Source organism: Arachis hypogaea, chromosome 3 (genome assembly GCF_003086295.3).
Source record: "Arachis hypogaea cultivar Tifrunner chromosome 3, arahy.Tifrunner.gnm2.J5K5, whole genome shotgun sequence".
In the NCBI taxonomy this organism is placed as follows: domain Eukaryota; kingdom Viridiplantae; phylum Streptophyta; class Magnoliopsida; order Fabales; family Fabaceae; genus Arachis; species Arachis hypogaea.
The window spans coordinates 14,998,910-15,013,378 of record NC_092038.1 but is presented as its reverse complement, the minus strand read 5'-3'; the positions used below and the strand labels follow the sequence as shown (position 1 = coordinate 15,013,378).

The window sequence follows — 14,469 nt, the reverse complement described above, 5'->3', positions numbered from 1 at the left end:
CATGATCTATTTCAACATAAAAATTGTATTACAGCAAAGCCACGTTATGGCTTTTGTTATTCTCTTGGAGAATGTTTGTTACTTAACCTTTCTTCTAAATTGCGAAGTGATTTTTCCGCAAGTTTTCAATTCTTTTATGAACAATGTATTCGGAAGTATTTTTAATCATGCTCTTGAGTTCTGTGAGTTTTATCTTGGGTTTGAAATATTTTCTTCTGTAAACATCATACTTCCTCGACTTAGCTTGAGTTTGTTTCAAACTGATGCGCTGGTTTTCTTCTTATTGATCCCATTGGATTTCTTTGATTTAAGGGTCATCTTTGAGGTTGTCAATTGTATTGTGTCTAGCAAACTTCATTGCTTGAGTATCCTTGGCCATCTGGGATTGGATACATCCTTTCAAATCTATTATTGCTATCCTTGATATTTGACTCTCCTTTCTAAATCTTGTATCCTTCTGAGTAGACTCGAGAATTGTTTTGATATCACGTGCGACTTGTAGACGTAGTAACGCGATGCGTTAGTTCTTTAAGACGTGATATGTGTATATAGAAGGTGAAACAGTAGGTGTACCATGTTTTGAGTTGTGGGTATTTTGTCTATCGCAGACAAGTTTGCGGGTGTTAGGCTTATGTTGGCTATGAGGTTGTACAATGTTTGGTGGAGTTGGAAAATTGAAGCTCTAAAGTGGGAACGAGTTTTGTCAGCGAACGGTATGCCGCTGTTTAAATACCAACATGTTTTGCAGCCTTTTACCACACTAATTACCACTTTGCTTTGTGAACGCCTATCTTGATTTACACCCTATTGTGGCACCTCAAGTGTTTGTAAAGCCTTGAGATCATATGACCTTGTGCATTGAGCCTATCTTGTAACGTTTGCTTTGCAATCCCATTCCTACCTTTGTATCCTTATGCATACGACCATCCAAGTATTTGAAAACCGTATATATATGTTTATATGTTGAGAAGTATTTTTGCTTCTTCCTTAAATGTGTTCAAGGGTAAACTGTTAGGAAATTTCTTTCGTTTTGTATCAATTTTTGAGGACGAAAATTTTTATAAGGTGGGTAGAATGTAAGACCCAGAACTTTTGAAAAGTCTTTTTGTGAGCAAGTCAATCATATAGTTATTTATAACCTTAATTTCAGAAATTATTTTATTAAAGATAACTAAGGCAAGTTTTGATTTATTGGATTTGAGACGAGTTATGATTATTATCCAATTTTATAATTATTGGATTATTTTCTATATTTAAATTATAAAGTTGCCAGTTATAAAATAATAAGGATTTTATATGATTTAGATTAGATAAGTAATATTTTAAATATTAATACTGATATTTTAGAAAATGAAGAAATTAAGTATATTATTTCTTATTATTTGATTTGGGCATTTTATTGAAAATAATTGTAAGTTGATGAACGAATAGTATTTTATACATTATTGTTATTGGATTAGAATTTATTTCTAATTACTATATTATCCATATTTTTAAGTGAAATTACTATAATGCCCCTTACCCTAATTTTGGCATACCCTTTCCCCCATTCCCCCTTCATGCTGCGCAGCCTCAAACCCCCTTCTTCACTGTCCTTGCTGCGCAGCCTTTATGCTGAACACCCACACCCACACTCTTCTTTGAGAAACGCATCACACACACACCCACAAAGCACGGTTGGTCGAGGGAGGAGAATCGCACCGGCGCGTCGGGCTTCACCACCGCCGTCGTGCTGGGCCGTTGTGCTCCACGCTGTGCCGTCGCCGCTGCACACCGAGGGAAGAGAGATCGAGAACAGAGCTGCAATTGGAGGGGAAGAGACTGACGGGAAGGGCCTCGCGAGGAGGGTTCACGCCGTGCCGCCGCCAGCGCTGGGGTCTGACGCCGCCTGTCACCGTCGGGAGCTTCCTTGCTGTTGCCACAGAAGCTGCCTTTTCTGGCGCCGTTGGAGGCGCGAACGGAAGAACGCCGTTGAGAAGGGAAATGTGAGCTGCGAGCCATGGGCTGAGGAGATGCTCCACCCTCGTTGTCGCTGGAAGAGTTCTATGCGTCGCCGTCGAGGGTTACCGCGGGTGGGGAGAAGACGCCGCCGCCTCATGCCGCTGTCACCATCTGAGCTCGCTGCTGTTGATGATGGTAAGCCCAAACCGTCGCCTGCAAAGGGATTCAGGCCACCGCAGGTGTTGCTGCCGGAAAAGGGAACTGCATCTCCATGATTCCGGCCGCCGGGAGAGGTTTTGTGACCTCTGGAAGCACCGCCGGAGTTCCGGACTCAGCTTCTGCCACTTGAGACCCTGCTGCCGTCGCTGAAAAAGTTTGCCGGTAAGGGTTTTATTTGAGGTTTCTGTCCTTTTTGAGTTCCGATAATATCGTAGTCACTGCGTGTTGGTTTCAGTTGGCGCGATCTGAAATTGTCGTCGCTGTCGCTTGAGGTGGCTGCCGCGTTGCCGCCAAACCAGTTCGGAGACCGCCGCTGTTTTGGTTCAGCCGCTCCTTCTTCGGTTCGGTAAGCGTTTCGATTTGAAAGCCCTTTTGTTATTATTCTGTTATCTCACGCTGAGGTTTGTGGCGTTAATTGCTATAAGATTGAGTTCGATTATTCTATATTGCGATTAGAGTTGTTGAGACTGTTGCGAAAGTGGCTTGGAGCTGAGGTTTTTGGTTGCCGTCAGTTCGGTTTGAGGCAGAAAGGACTTGATGAGTCATCTGGGTTATGGAATTGCGTTTTGAGGTAGGGGCGCTTTCCAAAAACTATGTTTTATGTATTGGAATTATTACATATGGATACTAATGTGAGATATTGTGTATTTGGTGATTGTATCTGCCTTATGTATTACTTGATTGACTCGAATGATTATGGATGTTGGTTTGGCTGAATTGTTGTGCGGCTTTGTGAAATGTAATGTTTTGAAGTTGATTCTTTAAAGATTTGAAATCTGAGTTTAATCCGCTGAGGATTGATTTGATTTGAGTTAATTGTTTTGATGATTTGAAAAGTCGAATGCACTTTTGGATTCAGCCTGGTTTACTTTAATTGATTCGGTTTTGGACAAATGATTTGTTATTGAGCCGTTTCTTTAAAGCCTTGGAAATGAGTTAAATCGATTGATATTGAGTTAATTTTGAAATAATATCCTTGAGATACGCCACTGAGGCGATTGTTGGATTTAGCATGCTTTGAATTGATTTCTGGTTTTGTGTTGTTGAAAAGGAATGAGGAACGGTTTAGTTGGGACCCGAACCGGGTTGCAAAAGTCCAAATTTTAGGGGAGGTGCTGCCGAAATTTCTATAAAATCCGAGTCCTTATTGAAATGTTGTCTGGAAAATAATGAATTAAAGACTTTTACTATTTTATTTGAATTATCAAGAAAAGGATGATTCATGCTTTCGAAATGAGTTAGTAAAGAGGAAATTGTGATTTAGTCTTGCTTCTTAAGGAAGGCCTTGTACCTCTTTCAGGAGAAGGTTAATTAGATGAAACTTGTGTTTTAAAGCTGTTTGAATGTGAAAAGGATTTATGCCTTTGAATTTGACTTGGGGGTTTCAATTAAAGAAGTTTCAATGACTTTGAAAGAACCTGATTGCCTATTGACAAGTTTCATTTTGAAATGTTTTGAGAAATGTTTTAAGTACTCTTTGAATTTTGAATTCTTACAAGACTAAAACAATTTTGAACAGTTGAAATATTCTAGAATTTATCAAGGGGGTTGAAGTTGGTTTTGCCTAAGTAAAGGAAACGGCTTTGAAAGAAGTGAATGATTACGTGACTCGGTTTGGCATAGATCCTATTTTATCACTCAAATCGGAAAGCCAAGGTTTTAATGATTTTAAATGATTTTGGCGGAATGAGTTATGTTATTCTCCTCTAAAAACTTGGAACTCTGTCGGGAAAACTTTTCTTATAAAATCCCATTGTTGGATGGGTGGTTTTGAATACTTTGAAATAAATCCTTAACTTGCCATGGTTTTGGGAGTTTTGGAAAGAGAATGCCGAGGGTGGCCTTGTTTTAAAAGGAGAACTCACTTTGAGTAAATTTGGCTTATGAGCCTGAGATGATTTGAGAAATGAGATCTTTAAAGCCAAGGCTGAAAAGAGTTTAAATTTGATTTCAAAGTGAAATGGCTTGAGAAAAGTGAGTTATGGCTTAAATGCCGGTTATATGAATTTGATGATGTTAAATGGTGGAATGGCTGTGTATGATGTTGATTTATGGCTGATTGCCGAATGAGTTATGGGCCGTATGGCTGATTATGAATTATGAATTTAAGCCGAAGGGCTGTATTTATTGATAAATTGGCTAGTTCTGGATTGAACCGTGAGCAGGATGGCTGAGATGGATGGTGATCCATGGTTGAGTACAAATGCATGTATGCAATTGAATGAATTGTGAATTTAAGCCGGATGGCTGAGATGAATGTTGTATGCGAGTATGCTTGTGTTTTCTCTCTGGTTGTAAGGGTGACAGGGCACCGATACCCTCTAATGGCGACAGCGCGCAGATACCCTCTAATGGCGGCAGGGCGCAAATACCCTCTAATGATAATAATGCGCAACAGAAAGACTGTGTCCGGGTTAGCTACCGGACACGTCGGGTTAGCTTGGTAATCGACAAATGATATCATCAGCCACTAGGACAGGCATGCATCATATGCATCTATGTGACATTGTTTGGGTGTGCATATTGTATGTGGTTTGCCTTTGTGATTAACTACTAATTGTTCTACTTACTGTAACTGTTTGTTTGTGCTTGAATTTCCTATCTGAGTTTGCATCTGGGACTCTGTTGGATTGTGGTAATTGGTTGATGGTTGGATTGTTCGGGTCTAGGGCCATGGTTGAAATGGGATGAACCGATGGTTGATTTCGGTTTTGTGTTTCTGGTTTGGAATAAAGTATGAAATGCTAATTTGGTTCAGCATGGTTACACCTTTTTAAAAGGCTTTTTGAGTTTTTGAGAATTGAATAGTTTCTCTTTTAAAAAAGATTTTACATTTGTCTTTTATTGTAAACTGTTATTTTTGAAAAGAGGCATAAGACGGTTATTAATCACTGGTATGGTTTATCTTCACGTATCCTATTACAGTAATTCCCAAAAACCCTCTACTGAGAACCCTTTTCGAGGATGATGTTCTCACCCCCTATATTTTTCCCCTTTTAGGATATGGGCGCAGAAGTCATGAAGAGTTTATTTAATTGTTGTTGAGATGCTCTGTATTGCTTTAGATTATTATTTTTGTACCCTCGCCTTTACCTTGATATATTCTGTAAGAGGGATAGGAATTGTATTGGGTAATGTTTGTAGTATTATTTATATATATGTATGTATATATATATGGATGTACTCTTGATGAGCTTTTGTAAGTTGTATGGTATCTATGGATGTACGTTATCGAACGAAAGTAAATTTTGGAGCAGTATTGCGATTTAAAGTTTTAAACAGGCTCATATTTTAGTATTAAATAGTATAAGTGTCGTCGTAATGTCCGAGCTATCAGAGTTGCGCAGCCGGAAGCATGAGCTTTGGTAGTTAGGGTGTTACAACTATAGTGATCTCTACGTCATTTCCAACGCTGAGTCAACTGTTGCACATGGCCTGGTCCGGTCCAAAGACCCGGCCCGATCCCGAACACTTTAGGGGCTAATTTGGTGTGATTTCACTGGGTTTAGGGCCAGGTAAGGGTCACAAAAATAGACCCGGTCATTAATTCAGGTCGGGTCCGGCCCATAGCTCCGGTCACGCGAAGTTGGTTCGATGGCCCGGTCATCATGCACAATTAATATTTTGTGTTATTAGTGATGAATCATGGCTATTCTTATGTGGAATTTAAGTATTGTAAACTTTAATATTTTGTGTTATTAGTCATTATATGACTATAAGTTAATGTTTTATGTTTAGAATGCATAAGATTTTAGACTAATGCATAATATTGTGTTATTTGTATTGATTTAAATATTTGGTGTTATTAGACAATTATTAGTATTGATTGTGGTTATGCTTTAGTATTGATTGTGGTTATGCTTTAATTTTGAAGAAGGGTTGGTTCTTATTATATTTTTCTAAGTGAATTTTACCATGTCAATTAATGGTTGGAGTCTTGAAAATTTAGATATTTTTACATGCTAGCTAACAAGAAGGTATCAACATAATGTAATGTTAATGGCCCGATTTTTGCCCGGTTTTCACCCAGTATAATTGTGGCCCGAAAGTGTGTTGGTTTCATTGGGTCTAAAGTTGGGTTCGGGTATAATAAATAGACCTAGTGTATATTTCGGGTCGGGTTTTGGTCACATCAAATCCGGCTTCACCCGATCCATGTGCACCCCTATGTCAAAGTATGGCCATCTTTTGTCATGCTAAAGAATCAAACGGCATGAATTTATTCCAATTTGAACCCAATTTGATCCATTCCCTATTTTATAACCCCAATTCCAAATGTAGAGCGTGATTTTCATCTTTTTCTTCGTCTCTTTTTTTCTTCTTCTCTATCTCTTTAGCTCAGGTACTCACTCTTGTACTAGTTGTTTTTTTCAGCTAGTTCATAAAATTCTAGCTGCCAATCACTAAGGTACTGTTTGTTTCTAATTTATTCGTATGTTCTCCCTTCATTTGTCTCTATTGGAATATCTTTTGCATCTACTTCTGATGCATGTTGCGTTAGGTTTATTTCAATCTGTGAGCTGAGTTTTCAAATTGGACTCGCTTTATTTTATTTTAATTCCTGAATTTCTCATTGATTTATTTGTAAAAATGAGCTATCATTTAGTTCTTCATACAAGGGTAGTTTTAATCGGTGAAGTATTTTGTTATTTGTTTTTTGTTTCGGTTGGTTGCAATCAGTGACCGATCTAAAAATTTTTGTCATGGAAGCAAAATATATTAAAATAATAATAATTATTTGGGTTTAACTAACATTTGTCTTAAGGGCACATGACAAATTTATCATTAATTGAAGGTTTTAAAATTTTTCATTTAATAACTGTAAATTAAATACATTAAAAATTTAATTTTTTTTGTATTTTTAATAAAAAATTCTCAATTTATAATCTTAATATGTGTCTTTAGAACACAAGATAGATAAATTCTAATAATTTTTTTAATAAAAATATTATATGTGCATAAAAATCAATTATACAAAATTATTCATTAATTACTGTTATAATTATATTTTGTTATTCTAAACTATGATTAGTCTTTAAAATATATAATTTACATATTAAAATACTAAAAGAGTAAATTAAATAATAATATATATTTTAGAATTTTATTTTTTAGGTTTTATATTTTTAAAAAAATTGAGTAATCTTTTTTTTTTAACAATACAATCGAAATGTCTCTCTTTATATATATATATCACTAAATAATTATTTAAAAATTCACTTTTCACACAATCAAAAGCCAACTCTCAGCGATATTCATAATTGAAAAAATTCTTTCAATTAATGTAGTTGTTACAGAAAAAACTAAAACTAATTTTAAAAAAAGATAAATAATATCTTTTGAGTTCATTTTTAAGAAAGAACACCAATTTCATTTAAATTGAGAATTGATCATTCTAATAAACATCTAATATGAAATTTTTAAATTGATTATTAAATTTCAAAAATTGAGTAAAAAATTATTATAGAGTCAAATTTAATAATTTAATGGGAGTAAATAAATATTATTATTATATACTACCAAAAAAGTTTCAAATTATAGTGGAGGTACTTGCCCCACTACAATATATATAGATACATTCCTGGTTGCAATGCTGTAATACTATGAGATACATTGAAAATATTATTCACTTCTATTAAGAATGGTTCTAGTAGTTTCAAATTGATTTAATTAAAAAATGTTGTTTAATTGGAACCATATGAGATACATTGAAAATATTATTCACTTCTATTAAGAATGGTTATAGTAGTTTCAAATCGATTTAATTAAAAAATGTTGTTTACATTGAAAATATTATTCACTTCTATTAAGAATGGTTATAGTAGTTTCAAATTGATTTAATTAAAAAATGTTGTTTAATTGGAACCATACTTTTGCTTTATAGAAATAAAGAGATGGAGAAGAAGAAAAAAAGATGAAAAAAAAGATAAATAATATATTCTGCATATTTGGAATTAGGATTATAAAATGAAAAAATGTTTAAATTTAGTCCAAATTAGAATAAATTTATGTCATTTAGTTGTTGAAATTGTCTAAAATGATAAAAGATGATCACATTAACAGTCTGACAACTAACTCAGCGTCAAAAATGACATAAAGATTACTATAGTGCCCAAAGATCTGGGAGACCATTGTAAAAAAATTTGAATTTCAAAAACTATTTCGAATAATTACATAAATCTGAGGGATTATTACGGGGATTTATTCTCCTATTCTCCTAACTTTAATTCTTCCTTGAATTCAGGTAGCTCCCAAATTGTGGTTGTGATCGGGAATAACTCACCAATCTCTTCTTCGATCTTATTATATTATACCCTACACTCTTTGTTGTAATTGAATTGGCCATTTACTGTTTCCTTGGTGATACATATATACTTCCACTTACTCCATACTCATCCTATTATTCAATAAACTCGCATATATTTCAATTCACCCATCCAATTGGTGCTTTCATTAACCTTGTTAGTGGTGGAAAACACACGTATGAAGGGGATAGAAGCCGATATTAAGAGACCCTATCAGATGCTGGAAACCAGGGAGGGAGAAATCAGAGCCGAGCGAGCGAGAATGTCTAAGACGAAGGATCTCAGGTTTGAAGCAATTCAAACTTCGATTGCTCAGTTGATTTCTGATTAGAATCAGAGCCACTCCTTCAAACGAGATTGTGCATGGTTTGAAGTTCGAACTCAAGCTACGATCAACATTCACATTATAATCGACAATATCGAAGGGCCTATCTTCCCAAGTTTGACGGCAGTGATGCGTTGGGATGGATCTTCTCCATGAATCAATATTTTGAGTTTTTCATGGTTCCTGAGGAGGAGCAAATTAGAATCGCTGCAATCCACATGTCAGGAAGAGCAATCACTTGGTTTCAGATGTCACAGCGTACGACACAGCTCAGGTCGCGGACTCAGTTGAAGAGAGAAATAGAGATTAAATTTGGACTATTATTTGAGTCACCTGGAGAACTTCTATTCAATTTGTAAATAACACGTTTCGTTAAGTGACTATTATCTGAGTTTGTGGCATTGGCGAATTGGACTAGAATTGATCCTCTTGAAGCTCTTAAAGATTGTTTCACTAATGGCTTGAGACAAGATATTAGATGTGAGGTGAAGGCTCAGTTCCCTTCTTCCCTCATGAGAGCTGTGACTTTAACTAGGCTCTACAAGGGTAAATTTGCATCAGTTCCAAGGATAAATAATCATTACCGCACCCAAACTTCCAACCAAAACACCACACCGCCACAATGAACCAAAACACGAAGCAACCTTCCACCTCTTCTCACCAAACAAACCCAACGTCCCTTAAAAAAACACAAATAAGAACCCAATAACAAAATCGACCTTTGCTAAAATACATAGTCGTAGAGAGAAAGGCCTTTGTTATTGGTGTGATGAGAAGTTATCAGCGAGTCACAAATGTGGCAATCGGCACTTCATACTTTTGCAACTTGAGGCTGATGGGGTGTTGAAAAAATTGAGGTCCAATAAGAATCTGACTAACAACAAAAGCACAAAAAATAATTTTTCAACAACATGTACGATTAAATAGGTAATACCAAAGATACTCCAAATAACAAATATAATGGCAAAAATTAAATGATCAAACACCAGAATTTTATCGTGACAAAACTCACGGGACCTACTCCAATAAAATCTTCCATTATCAAAATAATGGGTACACAATCAGTCTTCCTATTAACACTAGGGCATATCAACAATCAACAAAATACATCATTAAAACTGATGGAATCAACATAAATCCTCAACAAAGTGGGTATCTCAAATTAGACAAAAGAAAAGGCAATACAACTAGCAAGTTATATTCTAATATTTATCTCTACATCAGGAATAACATACTAAAATTTCATAAAAAATAGAGCAAGATTACTGGTTTAATCGGATCAAAATGACACTGCTCTTTTTCCCCAATTTTCTTCTCCTCTTCGACAATGAAAACCCTCCTCTCACTGTTTCATTTCTTTCAAAAACAATTGAAAGAAGCTTAACCCTCTCTCTCTCTTCCCGTGGCTTATTAGCCATTTTTCTTTTATTTATTTTTTTGTTTTTAATTTGTGGGTCCTACTTAGTAGGGGACCCACCAACAAATCTCTCCCTCACCAACTCAAGTGGAGATAGGCTGCTCCACCAAGTTCGCCTTCTCTTTGTAGGAATTAAAATTCACTGTAGGTAAACTCTTAGTCATCATATCTGAACCATTATCATCAGTATAGATATTCTCAAGTGCATATGACTTCATCTCAAGCGCTTGACGTATCCAATGATACCTCACCTCTATGTGCTTCGATCTAGAATAAAATATCGGATTCTTACTGAGATAGATAGCACTCTGACTGTCACAAAATAACACAAACTTCTCTTGATTGATGCCTAACTCTTGTAAAAATTTCTTCATCCACAAGAGTTCCTTAGAAGCTTCAACAACAGCAATGTATTCTGCCTCTATAGTAGATAAAGCAACACATTTTTTATGTCGAGATTGCCACGACACAGCTACCCCTACAAAAGTCATCATATAACAAAAAGTAGACTTTCTTTAATCAAGATCCCCAGCCATATCCGCATCTGTGTAACCATCCAACATAGGTTGGCCACTCCCAAAGCATAAAACAAACTCTGGAAGTACCATTAAAGTATCTGAGAATCCACTTCACTGCTTGCCAGTGTTTCTTGCCATGATTAGAGAGAAATCGACTAATAACTCCAACAGCATGAGCAATATCCAGCCTGGTGCAAACCATAGCATACATCAAACTACAAACTGCAGATGCATATGGAATGTTCTTCATTTCTTCTTTCTCTTTCTCACTTGTAGGACACTGCCGCGAACTCAGCTTGAAATGACTAGCAAGTGGAGTACTAACAGGTTTGGAATTACTCATGCTAAACTTCTCTAAAACCTTCTCAATATACTTCTACTGCGACAACCACAATTTTCCATTCTTTCTATCACGAGTGATACTCATGCCAAGAATTTTCTTTGCAGGACCCAAATCCTTCATAGAAAAGGATATGTTCAAGTCTTTCTTAAGACTTTCAATCTTCTTAATGTCATGACCAACAATCAATATGTCATCAACATAAAGCAAGAGAATTATAAAATCACCATCAGAGAATTTTTTAACATACACACAATGATCAGAAGAAGTCTTACTATACCCATGATCTTCCATGAAGGAATCAAACTTTGTATACCACTGCCTTGGCGCTTGTTTCAACCCATATAAGGTCTTCTTCAACTTGCATACAAGATGCTCCTTTCCTTTAACCTCAAAATCCTCTGATTTCTCTATGTAAATTTTTTTATCTATGTCACCATGAAAGAATGCAGTCTTCACATCAAGTTGCTCCAACCTTTAAATTCAAGCTAGTCGCCAATCCAAGTACAACTCGAATAGAGGACATCTTTACAACTGGAGAAAAAATCTCCTCAAAATCAATACCTTTCTTTTGCTCAAAGCCTTTCACAACCAATCGACCTTTATACCTTGGTCGTGAGACATTTTCATCCGCTTTCAATTTGAACACCCAATTATTCATGAATACTCTTGGTGGACAAAATTGTGATTCATACTTAAATTGTTGTTCAGAATTGATTCCTAAGTAATGGCCCCAAAAACTTGGTGCTCAATACCATGGTCTAAACAAAATTTCACAACTTTGCTCAACTAACCAGCAAGTGTACTGGGTCGTCCAAGTAATAAACCTTACGTGAGTAAGGGTCGATCCCACATAGATTGTTGGTATGAAGCAAGCTATGGTCATCTTGTAAATCTCAGTCAGGCGGATAGTAAAGGGTTATGGAGTTTTCGAATATTAATAATAAATAAACAGAAAATAAAGATAGAAACACTTATGTAGATCATCGATGGGAATTTCAGATAGGCATATGAAGATGCTGTGCTCCTTCTGAATCTCTGCTTTCCTACTGCCTTCATCCAATCCTTCTTACTCCTTTCCATGGCAAGCTGTATGTAGGGCATCACTGTTGTCAATGGCTACATCCCATCCTCTCAGTGAAAATGGTCCAAATGCTCTGTCACAGCACGGCTAATCATCTGTCGGTTCTCGATCATGTTGGAATAGAATCCCTTGATTCTTTTGCGTTTGTCATCACGCCCAACAATTGCGAGTTTGAAGATCGTCACAATCATTCAATCACTGAATCCTACTCGGAATACCACAGACAAGGTTTAGACTTTCTGGATTCTCATGAATTCTGCCATCAATCTAGCTTATACCACGAAGATTCTGATTAAGGAATCCAAGACATATGCGCCTGGTCTAAGGTAGAACGGAAGTGGTTGTCAGTCACGCGTTCATAGGTGAGAATGATGATGAGTGTCACGGATCATCACATTCATCATATTGAAGCGCAACGAATATCTTAGAACAGGAATAAACTGAATTAAATAGAAAATAGTAGTAATTGCATTAAAACTTGAAGTACAGCAGGTCTCTATTAGGATTTGCTTTTTAAGGTTTTCAGGTGGCCATTTTTATCATGTCGAGCTCTTACGAGTTATTTCTGTAATTCTCTTTCTTAGACCTTGTTCAAGTCTCTTTCAGGGATTACTTTATAACTCTTTGTTGTTTGTGCCGACTTCATCATGTCGGGCTCTTCTGGGTTATTTCTATAGCTTTATCCTTCCGAGCCGACTTTGTCATATCGGACCCTGTCGAGTTACTTGATAATCCTCTTTTTTGAACCTTATTTTAGGTCTCTTTCAGGGATTACCTTTTTGTAGCTTTTTCTTTCTGGGTCGACTTTGTCACGTCGGGCCCTGTCGAGTTACTTGATAATCCTCTTTTTTGGACCTTGTTTTAGGTCTCTTTCAGGGATTATCTTTTGTAACTTTTTGTTTCTGAGCCGACTTTGTCACGTCGGGCCCTGTCGAGTTATTTGATAATCCTCTTTTTTGGACCTTGTTTTAGGTCTCTTTCAGGGATTATCTTTTGTAACTTTTTGTTTCTGGGATGACTTTGTCACGTCGGGCCCTGTCGAGTTACTTGATAATCCTTTTTCTTGGACCTTATTTTAGGTCTCTTTCAGGGATTATCTTTTGTAACTTTTTGTAGGAGTCCGACTTCGTCATGTCGGGCTCTTCGAAGTTATAGTAATCCTCTTTTATAGGGTTGGCCATACCTCTTTCCAAGGCTTTACTTATAACTTGGGTTGTTGTGACTGGTCCGACTTTTTGTGCCGGCCAGTCTTTAAGTTATTTTATAGCAATCCATTTTATTAGGACCTCGTCAGGTCCTTTCTATAGATCACTTTCTATAACTTCTTGCATTATTCTGTTTTCAACTTTGCCGATTTTTAGAATTTGGGTTTTTAGCCCTCGTTTTTATCGTGATCGCGTAGTGAATTTTGTTTTCACTTTCTGTCGATCTGTAGCTTTACAATCGGGCGATGAATATTTTCAGAATAATACGACTTGAGCATTTGTAGAGAATCTGAACAAATTTTATTAAAAAAGAATGCAAATATACATGAGGAGTTAATTTCCTAGGTCGGATGATTTGTAGGTCTTGGCGGGGCGCCTCGTTAAAAAACCTTTTTCAGGAAAAAGAGTGCGCCTTGTCCAAGATCTTTTATCATCCCTAGCTATAGTACCTTCTTAGGTTGCAGACGTGCCATGATCTAGCAAGCACTCGCCCGTCGAGTTCGGAAAGCTTGTAGTAGCCCTTTCCCAATACTTCTATGACTCGGAACGGTCCTTTCCTGTTTGCTGCCAGCTTTCCTTCTCCAGGTTGAGTTGTTCCTATGTCGTTTCGGATTAGGATGAGGTCGTTTTCAGCAAAGGCCCACTGTATTACTTTTTGGTTGTATCTGGAGGCCATTCATCTTTTCAGCGCCTCTTCCCTTATCCGAGCTTTCTCTCGGATTTCTAGAAGTAAGTCGAGCTCTTCCCTTTGAAGTTGGGAATTAGGCTTTTCGCTAAAATAGATTACTTTGTGTGATCCTTCTTCGACCTCCACTGGGATCGTTGCCTCCATTCCGTAGGCTAATCGGAAAGGTGACGCCTTTGTCGTGGAATGTGGAGTCGTTCGATATGCCTATAGGACTTGCGGGAGCTCTTCAGCACAGGCTCCCTTTGCATCCTGTAATCTCCGTTTTAACCCTGCTAGTATAACTTTATTAGTAGCTTCGGCTTGCCCATTGACTTGGGGGTGCTCGACAGAGGTGAATTGTTATTTTATATTCAGTTCGGCCGCTAGTTTTCTGAAGCCTGCGTATGTGAACTGGGTACCATTGTCTGTAGTGATGGAGTATGGAACT

General features: G+C 36.8%; 1 protein-coding gene across 2 annotated transcripts; it reads left to right on the top strand.

The window, feature by feature from the left end:
- The first annotated feature begins 1,384 nt into the window (after nt 1–1,384).
- LOC112789638 (uncharacterized) lies at nt 1,385–5,416 on the top strand. Of its 2 annotated transcripts, XM_025831607.3 has the most exons (3): nt 1,385–2,506; nt 2,617–2,731; nt 5,161–5,416. In XM_025831607.3, the coding sequence occupies exon 1, from the start codon at nt 1,512–1,514 to the stop codon at nt 2,214–2,216; it is 705 nt and encodes a 234-aa protein (XP_025687392.1). In that variant the 5' UTR covers nt 1,385–1,511; the 3' UTR covers nt 2,217–2,506; nt 2,617–2,731; nt 5,161–5,416. The 2 variants fall into 2 exon arrangements, with proteins under 2 accessions (XP_025687392.1, XP_072088530.1); XM_072232429.1 differs by having other exon boundaries at nt 1,385–2,731.
- The last annotated feature ends 9,053 nt before the right edge of the window (nt 5,417–14,469 follow it).